This window comes from Vanellus vanellus (genome assembly GCF_965231255.1).
Source record: "Vanellus vanellus genome assembly, chromosome: 25".
NCBI lineage: Eukaryota > Metazoa > Chordata > Aves > Charadriiformes > Charadriidae > Vanellus > Vanellus vanellus.
Window position 1 is genome coordinate 3,311,072 of NC_138930.1, and position 18,541 is coordinate 3,329,612.

Here is an 18,541-nt window from a genome sequence, read left to right on the forward strand (position 1 = left end):
GCTCCCCGCCCCGCGGCGCGATGGGGGTTGGGGGTGGGGGGTCGGCCCGGCGGGACTCACCGGCGTGGCGGTGCTGGAGGCCGGTGCCGCGCTGCGCCCCGCGGCCGCCACCCGCGCTCTCCCCGGGCTTTGGAGTTTGGCGCGGAAAAGCCCCGTGCGCGGCGGGCGCCCGCCCATTGGCCGCCGCTGGCGGGAACCAGCGGGCGGGGCGGGGCCGCCACCGCCTCCCGGGACCGGGGATGGAGGAGGGGGGGGACACGGGACACACACGGGACCCGCCGGAACCGGCTCTCCCCGGGGGCGGCACCGGGGATCCCCGGTGAACGGCCCGTCCCGGCGACCCCCGGCTCCGCCACCGGGAAAGCCCTTGGCCCTCCGGGGCCGCGGCTACGGTGCCGGTTTATTGTTCTTAAAAATCGGGCAACCGAGAGCCCCGCGAGCAGCCTGCGGGAGAGCAGCCCCCAATGAGTCCCCCTCCCAACGCATCCCCTCACCGAGGGGTCCCGTGTTCCCCCCGGGGAGCTCCGGGCCCTGCTGTGATGCGAATAATCCGAATAATCTGAATAATCTGAATAATCCGAATAATCTGCAAGAGGCCTCTAACTCCCCAGGCCGTTAGCTCCCGGTGGCTCCCGGGGCTTGTGTAGGGCCCCCCGCTCGTGAAAACGTGGCCTGGGTGACACGGCAGGGCTGTGCGCGTGGCTGCGAGAGCCGACAAAAAGGGATGGTCTGGGAAGATGTTTTTTCCCCAAAACTACTAACACTACGAGGAAATTAAAAATTATAAAGTTTGCTTAAGACACCCATCAAGTGGAGTAAACCGTAAGCAGGGGATTACCAGGCAGTTTCTGAGAAGAATCTGCTTCAAAAGAAGGATAAAAGCATGAATATTAGTGGTTGGGGGGGAGAGACCGTGGAGAAAGCGGGAATGGCGGCGGGTTTGGCGCTGCCAGAATAGCTCCACCGACACTGCGCCACGCCGAGGCCCCACAGAGCCGCCGTCCTGCCTCTACGGACAAAGAGAGCACGAGGTGCGCCAAAGATAAATGCAAAACACTATTTCCCGTGTTAATACCCCCCCTGCACTCGCAGAGCTAACCTCGCACATTAAAAAATACAAACTCAGAAGGATGTAGCAGCCCCCCACGCCTCCCTCCCCTCCCCCCCGATCTGCAGCCCGCCGCGCAGAATGCATACGGCACACGAAAGCCACCAAAGCAGCCTGCGCCTCTTCCTTATTCCCCTCCTTTCGCAGGATCCACTGGGGATGCCACAGTTAAGCCACAGACCGCAGGTTGAAAGGCACTGCCCTAGATTAGGTTAGTACCAAAGGTTAGGCATGTGTCAGTGCACAAAAGCCGTGACTCTGACCTGCGACCTGCAGCAGTCAGGCTCCATTTCCTCCCCGATCTGAAGGCTTTGCCTTGCCAGAACGTCATTTATTCCCCCTGTAGATGCATTAGAGTCTTAACCTTGACCAACCCCAGCAGTGAGCCCTTCCGGCGGCCTGAGTGGGGTTATCAGATGTTACAGACCCGGCGGGGAACGGGAGGAAAGGCTGAGCGTTGGAAAAAGCATTTTCACCTGTATAAGGACAGGTCGCATGTCTAAAGCATCTCGGTTCTGGATCTCCCGGCCTGAAGTTCAAACTAGCATCGCTTCACAGCAGACCTGGATCCATATTCTGTCACCCACAGAAGTCCCATTTCCAGAGGAGTGGAGAACCCACGTCCCTCATGACTTCCAGATGCAGGACAGTTTAACAACAAGCTTTCACTGCCCTCTTTCAGACTTTTTTTTCAGCATCACTTACTGCCATAAAAAGCTCAAAAAAGCCACTTTAATACACTGTCCCTTCTTTCCTTAAGTACTCTGTGTGCCATCAAGCTGACGTACAAGGACTGTTCATTTGGACAGTGAGCTATTCACCTCACACACACTCGGATGCTAAATATGTTTTGTATAGCACCCTATTGCCGTGCATTTCACCCTACCACATACCCTATTAGGGTCCCATCTCATGTCCACTGCAGAGCTATATATATGTGTATCCACGCGTGTAACACACACACGCACGTCCTTTTGCCCTCAGCAGTTCCCATCCCAGCGCAGGGAACACTGTCTTACTGTAAGACACAGACTGTTCAGGGAAAAGGTCTGGCCAGTTGCTGCGTAGGACTAGTAGCATCCCTAGAACTATCAGAGTCTGAAAATGAGCAGCCCACTTTCGAGAGAAACTTTTACTCATTCAGTGAATCCACATACTGCAAAAACTGTGCTGCATCCTACACACTGTTCAGTTGGGGCCACAAATCACTTAAAATAAGGCTCAATTCTAGATCATTCTAGTACTGGAACATTGATTTCATTAGAGATATGCTAATTAGATATGCTCTCCTTTTAAGGTCCTCTCTCCTATTAAAACAAGAACATTGCCAGAGTAACTTACAGAGAACTTGTTGTCAGTGAGATAAAGCCCTGGGAGCTTCAGGTTTCCATAGACTGTCAGAAAAAAAGAACATGACTTCATTATATTGCAGTTATCCAAGAGGCCGATGGGTTTTAGTTTCTCCTCTTTCAGATTGTTCGAGGCATTTCTTTGCTTTGGAGTTACAATTCTGATTGAAAACACTGTTCTGCCATCTGGTAGATGCCCCATGCTGTGAGGAGACAATATCTCGGTTCTCCTGCCAGCAGGGATATCCAGTTCAGTTTATGAAAACTTAAACATTGTGGAATTCATTTGCAAAAAGATGCAGTTAGCAAGACAAAATTCTAACAGCCTCACAGCCCATGGAAATACTGTTCAAAGTGAAGTTTTGGCACAGTGTTTTAGGAGAAACAAAAGTCCAGGCGTGCACACAGGAATTACCAGCTGATAAACATCATTAAAACAAGTCTTGGATGAAGAAGAATTGATAGCCGGTCTTATTCATTTCAAGGGGGCCAAATTTATCCTTGGGGAGGCAGCACAGTCTCCCAGTTACAGCCCTTCATAGTCCAGCCCTCACAACGCCTTTACAGCACTTTCTGGGAAAAATAGCAGGGGGGCTGGTCCCATAAAAACCACAAGAAGCACCACAAGAGGTACAAACACCCCAAATGTTTAAAAGGCTCGTGGTAACAGCAAGTTGCTTTGCTTGCAGAGGGCCGGCTGGGTTCAGGCATGTGCACCTTTGACTTCTCCTTCAGCTGACCTCCCTGGGTCCTCTCCACACTCACCAGCTAAAGAGGCTACATCTGCCTTCCCCGAGGGACTCGCTGTGGCTCTGAAATCATCCCAGCTTTAGAGAAGATGCAGCTATATAGAAGCTATAGGGAAGAAGCTGTATGCAGCTGTAGAGAAGATCCCTGGCAAATCAAAGACACACGCAAGACCAGGTAGGGGAAACAGACTATTCCACCTGACACAGCTGGAAAAAATGCCAAGAACTCACCCTTTGTCCCAGCTCGCTATTCAATGGCTTGTCCATCGCTAATGGTTGAATGTCCTCATACAAAATCATTGTCTGATGTGCACATAACTTAATTCTGTCTTTCACCTTTTCTAAGAGAAATAGTTTGGTTTTAGTGGAGCTTGGAAACCAATGCTCAGATGTTGAAACCAGTGCAGAAAAACACAGGTCCCAAAGCAAAACTATCTGAGCTGGGGACACAGAGTTCTCATGTTCTCACTCAGAGCCTTAACTTCCTACTACTCAACATCCATGAATTTCCTTTGCTTTGCTGAACCTTCTTCCTCTCAGTGCTTAAGTGACGCCTTAACTAAATTTTGCCATCTCTGTGCTGGAGTTTGCACTATGTTTCTTTGCAAGCACATCATGCATTATATGGCTTAACCCCTTGAGCTGTAGGAAGTGCTCCAAGAGCCAGGACTCCCTGAACTGGGACAGTTCAACACAGCAAGAGACTTTCCCCGAGGTTAAACAGCAGGGCCCACACGTAAGGTCAAGCAGTCTCAGTGGGTGCGTTCAAGTTTCCATGTGCACTGGGGTGATGCAGAGTCATGCTGCATCCAGCAACAGGAACTCACCAGGTTTCGTTTTCCTCTCCCTCCATGCAAGGCGCTCTGGTGATGGAAGCTGAACAAGGAGCAGTTTCTCTTTGCTGCTTCAGCAGAGAGGCTCTGCGATTCTTCAGATTTCCCTAGGGAAAAACGTAATTGCGCTTGGTGAAACCACTGTGTGTATGATAGATATTGACAACATGTTAAGCAAAACACGTTATTTATTTTGCACTCGGTTGTCCTGTATGAGATCTTCACCACTTCTCAGAAGACTGAAATGAAAGAGATGATGCTTGGAGACAAATGCTGCCCTCCTTAACACTCTTACAATTTCCAAAATAACTGAGGTCAAGCTAGCCAAACCCCAACACTGGGGAGTAATGTAAAGGGATCCTGTGCTTCTGATTACTGGAAAAGCAAGAGTAAGGGCCTCAGCAATGGCCCGAGATGGAGACGACACCTTAGCAGGCCCAGATGACATCCACCCTCTCGTCTACCCAAAACCAACCAGTATTATGTTAACCCACCCCACCTCCACCTAAAGGTAGGAGGCAAGAGTGCAGCAGTAGAGGGGAGAGCAGACGGGTGTGTAGAAAACCAGCCTGCAGTCTGAAAACCAGCAGAAAGGTGAACTGGAAGACTGGGAGAGGAGCCAAGAACCCGTCAGGCTGTTCCCTGTAGTGAAGGCAAAGCTGTCTAGGGCTCAGAGCACGAACCTGCCTGAGCTGCCGCTGCCTGCCCTTGTGCTAGGGTAGGTACGCTGCTGGAAGGGAAGCAGGAGCTGGGAAACCCTCCAGGTGAGACAGGCAGCAGGAGCCAGGCAGGTCCTGTTTCTGCTGATGCAGGGTGAGGGCAGCAGAGAGCTGCAGCATGCCCTGAACCAGGAAAGCGCTTTGAAAACTTGGAGAGACCAGGGAGGTTTGATGGGAGGCAAGAGCTGGGCAGAAGCTCTCGGTACCTCACTGGAGAATTGTTTTCAGAAGGTCATTTCACTTTGGCCTTCACTGTGAAGGCCATTGCCTTCGGAGATTGTCACGCAAAGTCTGGTGAAAGAGACTAACAGATGGGTAGTGTAGGACAGGATCCAGCAAAGAGTCATCTTCTGCCATAGCCCTGACTCCATCACTCTGCTCTGGATCCAGACAGTGCTGCAGAACCAGCTCAAGGACACCCAACAGTCCTTCAGACTGCGGCCTTGGAGAAAGATGCTCTGAGGAGCACCAACAACTGCTGCAGCTGACAGGAAGCCGGAGCATGTGGGGGAAAGAATGCTTTGAGTTGATGTGACCAGCTAAAACTATTTCTGCCACTGCTACCCCAAGGACCACTCACTCACAGGAAGGGGAAGTGGTGGAGGAGAGGAAGACAGGAACATGAGAAAGCAGAGACTCTGGGCAGTGGAGACAGATGGGGCTATCAGCAAACATCTTGTGGACCTTGTACAGCAATGAATGGCAAAGACTACAGGCTGACTTGTCCCCTCAGTAGGCTCCAGAGAACACCACGCTGCAGCTCCTAAAAGAGGAACACCTGAGCTGAACAGTACAGAGCTTCTCAAGCAGTTTGCTGGAAGCCAAAGGGCTTTGCTTGACTTAAGTGAGGAACAGAAATCAAAGCAATGCATGCCTTACCCTTGAATCATCTTTTCTCCTGACTGTGTCTGCCCCAGGGAAGGCGATCATGGCTTCATGTCAGGTTACTAATGGAGTAAATGCCATGGAAGATCAACAAGATCATTTCCGTTGCAGTAGATGAACACTTGCAGGTGGGGCACTTGAGTGTCACGTGTGGCCTCTGGTCCCCAAGGAGACAATGTTGAGCTGTGACACACCGCAGAGCATGAAAAGGAATTGCACCTAACAATGGGGACTCAACATAAGAGCCCGATCCTCCAAACCCTCCATATACCGGCATGTTTTCCACTCAACAGAAATCCAAACAGGACCGGGACAACCGAGAAGCATGGAGCTGGAGAGGCCTGGTCCACACGCAGACCCTAGGATGCAGCTGAAACAAGAGCCATAAGCTAGCAGCAGGGCTGCAGAGGAGTGGGGTTTCTTGCCTGTTCACAGGCACAGGAGATGGGGTTTGTGCTTGGAGACCACCAGAAGGATCCTGCCCCATGTCTTGATGATGCAGCATTTGCACAAAGGCTGCAGTTACTGACGCGGCTGCCCAGTGCCACAGGGCTCATTCACTCCAGCCAACACGACTCCCTTTCTCTTCCCCAAACATGTTTCTCTGCTTCCTCCTACACCCTTCCCACGCCCACCAAACTTCTTAGAACTGATTTTATCTCAGCCTTAAGTATGTGGCATTTATACAGTAACAAGAATCACAGAAACGATCATGCAAACCTTTGCTCTAGAACTGCAATCTCCAAATTTTCAGTGTTCTGATATTGCAGGCAGGTCTACCACTGAGCAAGAGCTCCAAGCACTGATATTTTGACCTAGTATCTAAAGCTACACTTTAGATATTAAACATTGTCTCATTAATTATAATTACCGATGTTATCTCAGGCAAACCACTTGACACTTCTGCTCACATTCGTCTGTGCCACGCTACAAGCCACATGAAGGTATATCGTGCACATAGAGCTGTTTTACCCACTTAGGTGATGAAATATAAGCTGCCTAATGAGACTTTCACCATCACCACCACAACTGACCTATTCAGGCACTTCACACCCATGAACTGACAATTTGCATCATTGACACTTCACCTGAGGAGGCAGCTGCTGTCTATATACAGGCCAACATTCAGAAAAACATAGGACTAAGTTTTGATTCCTGGTTCCCACAAAAAAAAGCACATTTCATCAGATCTTCAGAGGACAGACAAGCACATCCATTCTTTTTCCTACACACATCACAACCTATAAAAGACACCTGCTAAGCAGCTTCAGGTTTAGTACAAGACGTTGAACGCTTCCAAATTGCAATTTACCCTTTGAAGGGGACAAGATCAAAGGAGGGACCATGAGTTCGTTAGATGAAAGGTTCCCAGGTGATGCTAGAATATGAAGCTTATGTCACACAGACAAATGCACAAAAAGTCTTCTCAGCAGCACACGTGGTAAAGCAAGAGTCAAAAGCCAAGATTTGTAGCTGGGGAAGTTCAGAGCAGACATTAGGAACTGCTTCTTCATGAGGAGCATAATGCAATACTGGATCCAACACCCAGAGAGGCTGTGAGAGATCTCCATCCCTGGGAGTTTCTCCAAGACTCAGCTAGACAAAGCCCACAGCTGACCTGACCTGGCATTGCTAATTGTCCTGTCTCCAGCAGCAGGTTGGACTACCTGGCCTCCAGAGGTCTTTTCAGCCAACGATTCCATGATAAGTCTGACTCAAGTAAGGAGGGGGATTCCTTCTAACCTCAAAGCTGAGAAGTGATAATTTTCTACATTTTTGACAGCTTAACAGCTCATTTTTGAAAAGCATTGACGACCTCCTGCTCCCTCTGCCTTTGTGGCTTTACTGTGGGCAATAGAGAAACGAGACCCAAGGTCTCCTGCATGCACTGGCCAAAAACAAGGTGAGTCAATCAGTTTAATAGCTTTAAGAAGACTTCAGATAATTCTTACCTGTGCCTCTATTTCCTCCCCCACTGATCTTGAAAACAGACAACAGGAAGCATAACTGACAGTTTCAAACCAGTTTTTGAGATCTGAAGATGAAAACGCAGAAATGGAAAAGCAAAGCATTAACTAAAATTTTCATTATTTGTTATTGCTTGAAAAAACCCAAACCTCCCCCGGCCAGGCTGAGAGTCCTGCATTGTTGGGCCCTCTGCAAGTATAAAAATAAAAGGCAAATCCTATCTTGAAAATCAGAGCAAACTTGAGAAGCAGCATGTTTCACCATCACGTATTTGCTGTAGCCAGGCAAGGGTTGAGGGCGGCAGAGCATGTCTTACTCCTTGGGTAGTTACAGCACCCATGCTGCAGGGTAGGAGAGATTGCCAAGAAAACATCACAGCAAAGTGATGTTTTCACATCACAGACCCCACGTCCTGCTTCTCTGGGGCTTCTTCACAATGTCTGCGATGCTGTGGAGCAGCCCAAGAGCAGGCGCTGGCGTGCTGAGCCCCACCACCCTTGCATGGACTTCCCAGCTGTGCTACTGGCTGCTAACACAGCTGCTCTTGGTAAAAAGCCAAGCACAAGCTGCCTGCCGATGCCGCACATGCCAACCTGGGGAAGAGGTCCCCTGCCCTGGGGAGCAGGGGCTGAACTCCTGCCCCAGCACCCTCTTTCCGAGCAGCTCTACAGCTATACCCAGGCTGAGGATGTGTTTCACATCCCCACTGTGGACGGAGGGCAAGGCCCACGCTTGAATCCGCATCCCCAGCAGCGCAGAGGCATCTTGGCGAGCAGGGCTTTACCACGGGGTTTGCAGGAATAGCTCGGTCTCTGGCCAAGCCTTTCTTGGCTCCCAGAAGCGCAGCTGTGCGTCCGGGCCGGCGTGGTGGCAAGCAGGATCACCCAGCTCAGAGACTGAGCCGAAGGGGCATGCATGGGCATGGGAACAGGAGCGGTGCCTGCAGGCCGTTGGGCTGAGCCCATGTCACAACCACAGGGCAGATCCCCACAGACTTCCAGTGCCCGTGTCCCTCATCACCCCGCCATGCTGGCTGGTGGCATCCCTGTCCACAGCCACCATGAGGCAACGCACCCCGAGGCCAAAGCGCTCGGAGATGGACGCCCTCTGACAGGGCCCTCTGAGACACCCCGGCAGGTCTGTCCCTCATGGGGGGGACAAACAGCAGCCCCCACACCCACCCCACAGCCATCAGGTCCCTGGAGGTGCCCCCAGGCCCCTCACCTGCCTCCCTCACCCCCGCCCCACACACACCTCCCACCCCTCCTGCTCATTGCCACTCCCCATTGGCCAGGCCAGCACCTGCAGTGCCTCGATTGGCTCCCTCAGCTGCTCATCAGGCCCGTGGGGTATTTATGTGGGGTGAGGCCCAGCACTCCCTGTCTTGTCAGTACTGAGGAGTGGAATTGCAGGTAAGGCAGGGCTGGGGGGAGGGGGTTATGGGGTTTGTTGCTTGGCTGGGGGGGGAGGGGGGGACTTGTTTCCCTGGGGGCTCTGGGGCTCTGTAGCCCCTCGCCTTGGAGGCCCGTTGCAGCCCTCCCAGGGATGGAGGGTCCGGGCTGGGAGCTGGCTCCATCCCTAGAAGCCACTGCTCCTGGCCCCGGGGAGCACTGATGCTAAAGTGTACCTGCTGAGGGGCTGTGTTCCCCGAGCTGTGCCCACGGGGCATTTCCAGCTCCCTGGGAAAGCGCAGTGCTGTGTGTTGTCTCTGCTGCATTTACTCATCTGTGGGTGGGGGCTCTCTTGTTTTTTTTGAGGCTGAAGGTGACATGGTGGCATGCTGTATCTGCTGTGCCTTGGGGAAGAGCTGAAAGGCTTCAAATCCTTCCCTAAAGGCTTCATCCTAGCCCTGAGATGACTCCTTGGTAACACTATGGGTCTCTGATCCGTGTTTGAGCAGCTGTGGGTCTGAAAGCTTGCATCTGCTTAGCGTCTGGTGAAGATCAAAGCTGTGTGAGGGGGTCCAGAGGAGGGGGCTCTCCCAGCCATGCAGGGACAGCACGTGATGTGCACCCTGGACGTTACTGCCAACTTGCATTGATGTTGGGGGAAGCGGTACATACCTCAGGAGGCAGATGGATCAGTTGGGCATTCCCTTCCTGTTGACAGTGCTGCCAGACCTACCTGTAGCTATTTCACATGATCATTTGGTGTAGGTATGATAATAGTGTTAACGAGGGGGGTGGCTTGAGTGACAGGGTGACTTCTCTCTTGCTCAAGAGCACCATGTCTCTGCAGAGGGAGGCTGCAGCCATGCACGGCTCTGCCAGGAGCACTTGGCAAACTGGCTTGGTGTTTCTCAAGACTAACAGGGTTCTTAACCGTGGTCGTGACTACCTGAAACTGTGTATGGCTGTGAAGGACTTCAATTACTGAAGATGGTTCTGCTGAAACTTCCAGATGAAAATGGGTGTTGAAGAGCAAGCAGCATGCTGCTTGCTCTGCAAGATACAGCTTCTGTCTGAAAACAGAGGTCTGTCCTCGTGTAAAAATTGGTAGATGAAAGCCCAGAAGCTGTTTTAATTAAGCTCCCTCCCCTCTTTCCTAAAGTATCTCCAAATTCTAGTAGCTTGGAGAGCTTATATGCTCGCTGCCCCAAGGAGTTACTGACTGTGGTGGTCACTGGCTGTGGTGCTTCATTTCCATTGGAAGTGTGTGTGGGGGAAAAACCTGCCTCCATCTGCAAAAGTGGCTTTAATCTTTGAGGTTCCCTAATGCTGATGGCTTTTCCAGAAAGATTAGATGGGCACCTCTGTCAGCAATTCTGAAACTAGTATCCTAAGGTCAAAGCTGAAAACGGTCTGATCCTCTTCCTAAAAACTAACTCTGCCCTCGGAGCTTTTGCAAACGATCCCCTCGGCTGCAGCAGACACCCCGTGACCCAGTTCTGCTGACTGCATTTATGGTAACTGGGCTATCAGTGGCAAATCTCGAAGAGAATGTAAATAAGTGCTTTAACCACAAGTTAATACTTCTGCCCTGATTACCCCTCTGTGCTCATATCTAAAGCACTAAATTTAGCGTTGCTTTCCTAAATGGTCATTAAGGAATTGCCAGTTAAGCTATTGAACCAGACACGCTAGCTATGGCTTAATTGGTCTTCCCAAGGTAAAAGCCATTTGGAGGAGGGAAAAGCTTCCTGAAGAAGATCCTGCCTCTCTGTCTGCAGGACAACCTAACAGGAGGCTAGCTTCATGAGATGGAGCTGCTTTCCATAGGAAAAATAAAAACCTTACATAAGTTAAAGAACTAGTTTTATGTATGCTGGTCACGGTCAGAGTGACAGAAATCAAGGGAGGTGCTCACCCCAGCAGGAAAGGACTTGCTCTTCTGCCAGGCTGGTGTGTTGCACTGGCCGTGACAGTCTGACGGAGGCACGGAAAACAGATTGCAGCTTGGTAGTTTTGGTGCTACTGCCCTTGCTGTTTCCCTGAGCTCAGACTTGTGCCAAATTGGGCAATGATCAGTAGTTATGGTATTGTGCCATGCTAGAAATGTGCACGGAAGAGTTTAATCTTTCTGAAACTGCCTGTTTCAAGAACTTTCTCCAGCAGTGACCTAATATTTCCGATGTAGCAATGGTATGAAGTCATCTGTTGCTTTCATACAAAGCAAACGGTGATGCTGTTTCTGTTCTGCCTGGTGGTTGCCATGTACATGGGGTCTGCCTGCCGGGACTCCCACTTGCAAGTACCCTAACTTGAAGCTGTGCCTTTCTCCAAAGGATTCTGAAACAACTGACCCAGAGTTGCTAAGCACTGTGCTTTCCCGCAATCTCTGAAAGCAAAACAAGGCCTGCTCAGCACTTTTGCAGGGGAGAGACTAGAAAGAGAAAATAAAACCATGCTGTAGGCTCAAGAAGATTTGCCCACACCACAAATACTGGTGTTGCTACACACCCCGATTCCTCCTACACAGAGGAGAGCAAACCATGTTCTAACACGACTGTGCTGCAAGGACTGTCACAGGCACAGTTGCATCCATAATTAAGATGGGCTCCTAGTACTTCAGAGGTCGATTCTAACCTTATACTAGCTTTTACATCAGCCAAGGAGTTAGTCCTGACTTATGCTAGCAACTAGTGTCCTCTCTTTGCTGCAGCGTGTCTCTGTGTGTTAACCCTGACACCAAGGCCAGTAACACTCTGCAGTTTGAGGTTTTTCATACCTGTCTAGCAGTAAAATAACTGAGCAAAGGGATTGTTTGTAATGGTGTTGAAATAGTTGTGCTTTGCCCTGTGACAGGGCTGCAGACTGATTCAGGCTACTTGGCTTCAAAAAAACAAATAAACTTGCCTGAAAGCAGAGCAAGAGCAAACCCTGTGGACTTTGGGACTGAGACTTTATGTTCAAGCCCTGCTTTTGTTTGGAGCAGTCTTCTAGAAGCTTTCCCAGGCTGATAAAGTTCAAGCTGTTTTTTTTTTTTTGCTGTGCTGTTAAACTAGGCAGCCCCCCGGGCAGGGTGGTTACCAGGAATGTGCAGAGGAGCGCTGGCTCCAGGCTTCTCACTTGAGGGGCTGAAGGTCCCAACTTCTGTGACAACTTTTGCTGTAGACGTGTAGCACCCTGTGTCCCTGCCTTGCTTGAATCTCACTAAAATGATGAGTAATTGCACAGTTAACGCCGCAATATCCGACATCCTGCCAAGTTACCTCCTGCGATGTCTCCCATAGCTCTAGCCATAGTCGGGCCAGGGCTAACAAATGCTTTTCTTGCTGTTTCTTCCCCAGTGCTCTGTTACTGTTTCCACAGCAAAATAAAAACCTTACACAAGTCAAAGAACACAAGAAACAAGACAATGGTCTCTGTCACGAATCAGATGGCAAAGGTTTTTTTGGGTAGAGTCTGACAGTGAGCCTGGAGCAGTGCTTGGCTTGGGAATCCAGTTTGTGAGGAATTTTGGTTTGGGAGTTTTCCACTGGAAAATGCCATAGCAATTCTAAGAATAGGAATTAACTAGCAAGGGAGGGAAAAGCGGACACTGCACTGAAGAACAAATATGCTGAAATTCCTGCTGTGCCTGACTAAGGCTGAGAAGTAATCCTGGGTTTATTGTACAATAACTGGAGTGTCCAGATACTGACCTAGGTCTAGGCTGAGGAAGCCAATACACATTCAAGATACTGTGTAATTTTTATACTTGAACTTCTTTAATCCTGTTATGTAATGAGAAGACTTCTGAGACTTGGTTTCAGAGGAAGTGAGGAGAGATTTCCTGCCTAGTTGGCCAGTAGGACGGGAATGCAAGTTTCAAGGTAGCCAGAATGTTGCAGCTGTGAAACCTGGCTTGCTGTTGTAGAACTTCGAAGGATTTCCATAGCCTTCCCTGAGCTGTGAGCCTGCCAGTGCTGCTGGAGTTGGCAGTGGTGGGGAAGCTGATAAAAGTTCCCCTCTATGAACACAGGCCTAGTAGGATGACCCTGAAACGACTCTCATCTCAATCTCCATTGCTAAGGCTACTCCAGAGGAAAGGGGCTAGGAACACTCAATGCTTTTTGAGAAGGTAAAATATGCCTATTGCTGTCTCGGCATCTCCGCTCACTCTCTGGCCCTGACACCCTTCTGAAGGGGAGGTGAAGTCCTGCCAGTCTTTTTTTTTTTTTTTCTTTCCCCAAAGAGGAAAATGGATTCAGTCACTGCAAAACCCATCTGTGCTTCAGACAAAGTGGGGGGAAATCCGAGGGCTTTTCTCCCTTAGAGGGTATTAAACAAGTTCAGACAGCTTTTTCAAAATAAATATTTCTGGTTTTAAACTCCACTATTAAACTGTTTGAGCTTGCCACATTTTGAAAATTAAAACTAAAAACCTGCATATACTACTGTCTGAACAAGCCTGCAGCTGCATTTCAGCAGGGCTTGTTAGAAGGACAGTAATCTGTCATGCTGGAGTGAAACAAGGTTCACCATTAGCCCTGCTTCTGCAGGGTGCATCTTTCCTTCAAGTATTCCAGTCCTTGGCCTGCAAAGAGCCTGTGCAGGGGGAAGCTGAACCAGAAGTATCTCTAACAGAGTAAATGCGTGACAGATAAGAGAGTTCTTACCCACTTCTAACCTGCAACTTTGAAACCGTTCATATGTTATCAGCAATAAAATAAGTAGGATGGTTATTTAGTTTAAAGTATTTGGCTGTTTGGGGATTCAGGGAGGTGACTGAGTACAGTCTGTGTCCTACATAAATGTTTGCACATCATAAAACATTAAGCCCCTCGAATATCTTCACACCCTTGCAAGAAATATTAGTGATGCCACACTAATGTTCCTAGGACATGCTGAGTGATGGGTCCCAACTTTGCTCTTGGCTTTTCACCAGTTTTGCTAAAACTTTAATTCACTGGAGGAAATTAAGTTGTACTCGTGCTGTTACACTCTTGTGTTTTTTTTTCCTTTCAGCTGAAGTTGAATTCAGTATGGCATCAGAAAAGACCACAAAAAAAGATCTGGTAAAGGCTGAGGAACAGCAGCAAGCGGTAGGTGCCAAGGCGGCTAGTACTCTAACACGCAACAGTTAAACTGCCTGCTGACAGATGCACTGGTAAACTAACTTCTGTCAGCACCTCAAAACCAGGCTGGGAGTAGCAGAAAAATTAACCATGAAGCTGTACTTAAATCTAAACTCAGTTAATATAGAAGCTAAATTTTTTGCTAAAGAGAAAACCTTGGGGCTGGCTCAAGCAATGCAAGTAATTCTGAAACATGAGCTGTTACAGGTCCTATTTCCACATCTGGGTTTGGTGCTGAAAGCCAGTGTGACTCAATTCATGATCCCAGAGCTCAAACTTCTAATCCCAGCTTGTCGCTGACTTGCCAGCGGTCTTTGGATGAGTCCCTTCAACTCTGAGTTGAAGAAGAATGAGGAGATAAACTGGATGTCCCCTTAGGACCTTTCTGGATAGACACATGGCTTGTAGTCACCCACCAGCTTGAGGCGAGTCTCTAATGTCACTTACTTCTCTTGGGTTTTAGAGCGCTGTCAATCGGGTAACCAGCTTGCCCTTGCTCAACTCTGCATTCAACCTGGTCTCATCTGCCTACAACTATACCAAGGAGACGCATCCTTACCTCAGTGGTGTCTGCAATGTGGCTGAGACTGTGGCTGCTGTCGCAGTAGGTAGTGTGGTTGGTGGGGCACAGCCCATCCTGAACCAACTTGAGCCCCAAAGTAAGTGAAGAGGCTGGAGTGACCCTTTCTACACGGGAGGGGAGTTTCATGTGCCTGTTGGGTGATATCTACTTCCTATAGCACATTGTTCTAGTTAGTCATAGCCCTGAGTCTTCCACCCAGCTGCTCCCAGCTGCTCCGTGAACCCACTGAATTTCATGGATGTGAAACTGTTACTAGCACAAACAAAGTTTGGCCTCTTGTCTGTGGTTTCTGTAAGTCACTAAGCAAAAACTCCCCGCTCTTTCTCTGCCACTCCAAGTTATGAGCATCCCAACTGGATGCCCCACCAGGGGCAAGTACATCATTCCAGTTGGAGCAATGTGCTGCCAATAGCTAGAAAGTTGGGAAGGCAAAATGGAGACTATTTGGACCTGCCAAACTGTAGGGGTTTACTCACTTTTTAACAAGATGTCCCCCAGCACACCACCTCAGAATAGCAATTTTTTTTGCTTGCTTTCATGAGTGTATTCTGAATTGGCCACGGTAGGGTCAAAACTGCCTCTCCAAATTGATGAATAAACTGGTACCTGTTGTTTTGTCTAGTTGCACTTGTAAATGAATATGCCTGTAAAGGACTGGATCAACTGGAGGAGAACTTGCCTTTTCTTCAACAGCCGGCGGATAAGGTAAAGTAAAGGCTTTTCCTGGGGAAGCCATGACTTGATTTCTTGCTTGATGGAACTGTTATGGGTGCAGAAGAATATGGGGAAATAAACTTCAGCGGCACTGCTTTGTCAGGTCAGCCCCTGGTATGGACTAGAGCAGGCACTGCTAGCTGATGAAAGCTGGAGAGATGCCTTCAGCATGTGGAAATTAACATGTCCATGTAAATGTAGGTGTATTGACTTCCCCAGCTCTCCTACAAGACTGCAGGCACAACTTAGCCATGTGGAAAAGCTACTTCAGGGAGGGAAAACCTATTTCAGGAAAAAACACGTATTCTTCTCTGCCTCTCCCTGTTGCAGGTAATCTCAGACACCAAACAGCTGGTTTCCACCAAAGTGACTTCTGCTATGGATGCTGCCTGTGAGGCAAAAGAAGCAATGGCTGATAAAGTGACTGAGGCTGTGGACCTCACTAAAAATGTTGTTGGGGACAGTGTGAAGCTGACTAGGTCAATGGTCACCTCCACTGTTAACAGTGCTGTGGAGGCTGCTCAGGGTGCCAAGGACCTTGTGACTAACAAGGTGACAGAGGCAGTAGACCTCAGCAAACACATTGTGGAGGACAGCGTTGAACTGACCAAGTCTGCAGTTGCTTCTACTATTGTCAACGCTGTGGAAGCTGCCCAGGGTGCCAAGGACCTTGTGACTAACAAGGTGACCGAAGCTGTGGACCTCAGTAAACACATTGTGGAGGACAGCGTTGGACTGACCAAGTCTGCAGTTGCTTCTACTATCGTCAACGCTGTGGAAGCTGCCCAGGGTGCCAAGGACCTTGTGACTAACAAGGTGACCGAAGCTGTGGACCTCAGTAAACACATTGTGGAGGACAGCGTTGGACTGACCAAGTCTGCAGTTGCTTCTACTATCGTCAATGCTGTGGAAGCTGCCCAGGGTGCCAAGGACCTTGTGACTAACAAGGTGACCGAAGCTGTGGACCTCAGTAAACACATTGTGGAGGACAGCGTTGAACTGACCAAGTCTGCAGTTGCTTCTACTATTACTGCTGCTGTAGGGGCTGCCCAGGGTGCCAAGGACCTTGTGACCAACACCGTGACTGAAGCAATAGACCTAACCAAAGGGGCTGTTCAGGATGGTGTTGAGAAGACCAAATCACTGGTCACTTCTACGGTCAATACAGCTCTGGATGCTGCATATGGTACCATAAGTAGCAAAATAAATACAGCCTTGGAGCAGAGCAGAGAGGCTATCCAGGAGGGTGTGAAGATGACTAATTCAGTGGTGACCAACAGCATAAGCAAAGCCAAGGCAGTGAGCCAAGCAGTGGCAGGTGGTGTGGAATCTGCCCTGGGTATATCAGAGGATCTGGTGGATCACTACCTCCCCATGACAGAGGAGGAACTAGGTGAGAAAATGGTTAGCTGGCGGTTGTAAATACAAATCCTTTCCCACATGACTAGACAGCACCTGACACTGCAAGACTCATCTTCTGAAGCAGACAGGTAGCTCTGAATTTGTCACCGAGTTGGCTGTCTGTCAGCACTGACCTGCTACATGGTATGGGACAGAGTTCAAGCATTGGCTAGCTGGTCCTTGCCCATCAGCCTCAAGGCAAATAAACACGTGGGTGCATGCTTCAACCTGTCTGTCAAGTCTGCTTATCCAAAGAGAACATGTTGAGCAGGGACTAGCCTACCTTTAATATCCAAGCAACTACAAACCTCTACTGTTTATGCAGCAAGCTTCAGCCTTCATGTTTTTCAATGGGTGATCTTACCTCTTCCCTTCCCTTACAGCTGGGGGAGTGGAGCACAGCTGCATCTCTGTTCTTGTTTCCTCCAGGTGAACTGGCCACCACTGTCAAGGGATTTGGTATGGCTTCTGTGGAGAAGCAGAAACAGCAACAGAGTTATTTTGTGCGTCTGGGTTCCCTCTCTAACAAAGTCCGCCAGCGAGCCTATCAGCACTCCCTGAACAAACTGAAGCGCATTAAGCAAAGCACCCAGGATACTCTCTCACGACTACAGCTGGCAATAAAACTGGTACAAACATGCTTTTTCCTTTTTCCTCCTGTCTGTAGTCTTCCTGCCCTACTGTCCAGATGGAAGCTCTTCCTCCATCCTGTACCAGCTGCATGTCATCTCGGATCCCTCCCTGGGAGGGAAGCACTTGTGCTCCTCTGATTGTGTGTGCTTGCAATACAGCTGTTCCTCTCATTTTTTCCCATCAGATTGAATCTGTGAAACAGGAGGTTGGCCAGAAGCTTCTGGATGGGCAGGAGAAGCTCCATCAGCTGTGGGTGGACTGGAGCCTGACCCAACCCAAAGGAAACCAAGTTAAAACTGCCTCCCAACCAGAGGTATCCCTAGAAGGGCATATTTAATCAGGCCTCTGGTGGATGGTGTACCTATCACCTGCTCCAGTAACTGAGCTATATCTCTTTCCCAGCAGGTAGAGTCACGGACTCTAGCTATGCTGCGTATCATCACCCAGCAGCTACAACCTGCTTATGAGAATCTGAAAGCCAGCATCCACGGCCTCCCCAGCAACATCCAGGAAGCTGTACATCAGGCCACTCAAAATATCCACAAGCTCCATAGATCTTTTTCCAATGCTATGTCTTTCCAGGACCTCTCCAGCTCCACCCTGACCCAGAGCCAGGACTGTGTGGCAGAAGCCCAAAGGTCCCTGGATGACCTGTTTAAGTATGTAACTCACAACACCCCTCTAAACTGGCTTGTGGGTCCCTTCAGGGCGATAGCTAAAGTGTCACAGGATGGCAGGAAGCAGAAGAAGAAAGATATGGTGACTGATATAAAATCACCTGTGTTGGAAAAGGCTACATCATCAAAGGAGGTGGCTAAGACACCTGAAGAACCAAAGGGAGCAAACGGGATCCCAGGGGAAGGGTGTGAAGTGCTAGAGAAGCTGGAAGAGAAGGCAGAGGAAGACACAGAGGTGGCACTGGCTGCAAAGGAGATAAAAGCTAATGCACCAGAGGAAGATCTCTGAGAAATTCCAGCTCTTCTGGCCAATGCTCCCTGGCTAGAACAGCATTTTGTCTTCTAATCATGTGTCCAACTGCTAGTTGTGCCAAGAGTGCCTCCTGCTCTCTCCCTGTCCCAGGCTGAGTTTACAGTAAGATG

The 18,541-nt window shown here is 49.5% G+C and overlaps 1 protein-coding gene across 1 annotated transcript; it reads left to right on the plus strand.

The window, feature by feature from the left end:
• Positions 1 to 9,837: 9,837 nt before the first annotated feature.
• Positions 9,838 to 18,407, plus strand: LOC309681471 (perilipin-3-like; the record flags this gene model as incomplete). Its single annotated transcript, XM_082495355.1, has 9 exons — positions 9,838 to 9,958; positions 14,001 to 14,077; positions 14,574 to 14,769; positions 15,316 to 15,398; positions 15,738 to 16,602; positions 16,720 to 16,800; positions 17,238 to 17,437; positions 17,626 to 17,754; positions 17,847 to 18,407. The coding sequence occupies 9 exons, from the start codon at positions 9,838 to 9,840 to the stop codon at positions 18,405 to 18,407; spliced, it is 2,313 nt and encodes a 770-aa protein (XP_082351481.1).
• Positions 18,408 to 18,541: the final 134 nt, after the last annotated feature.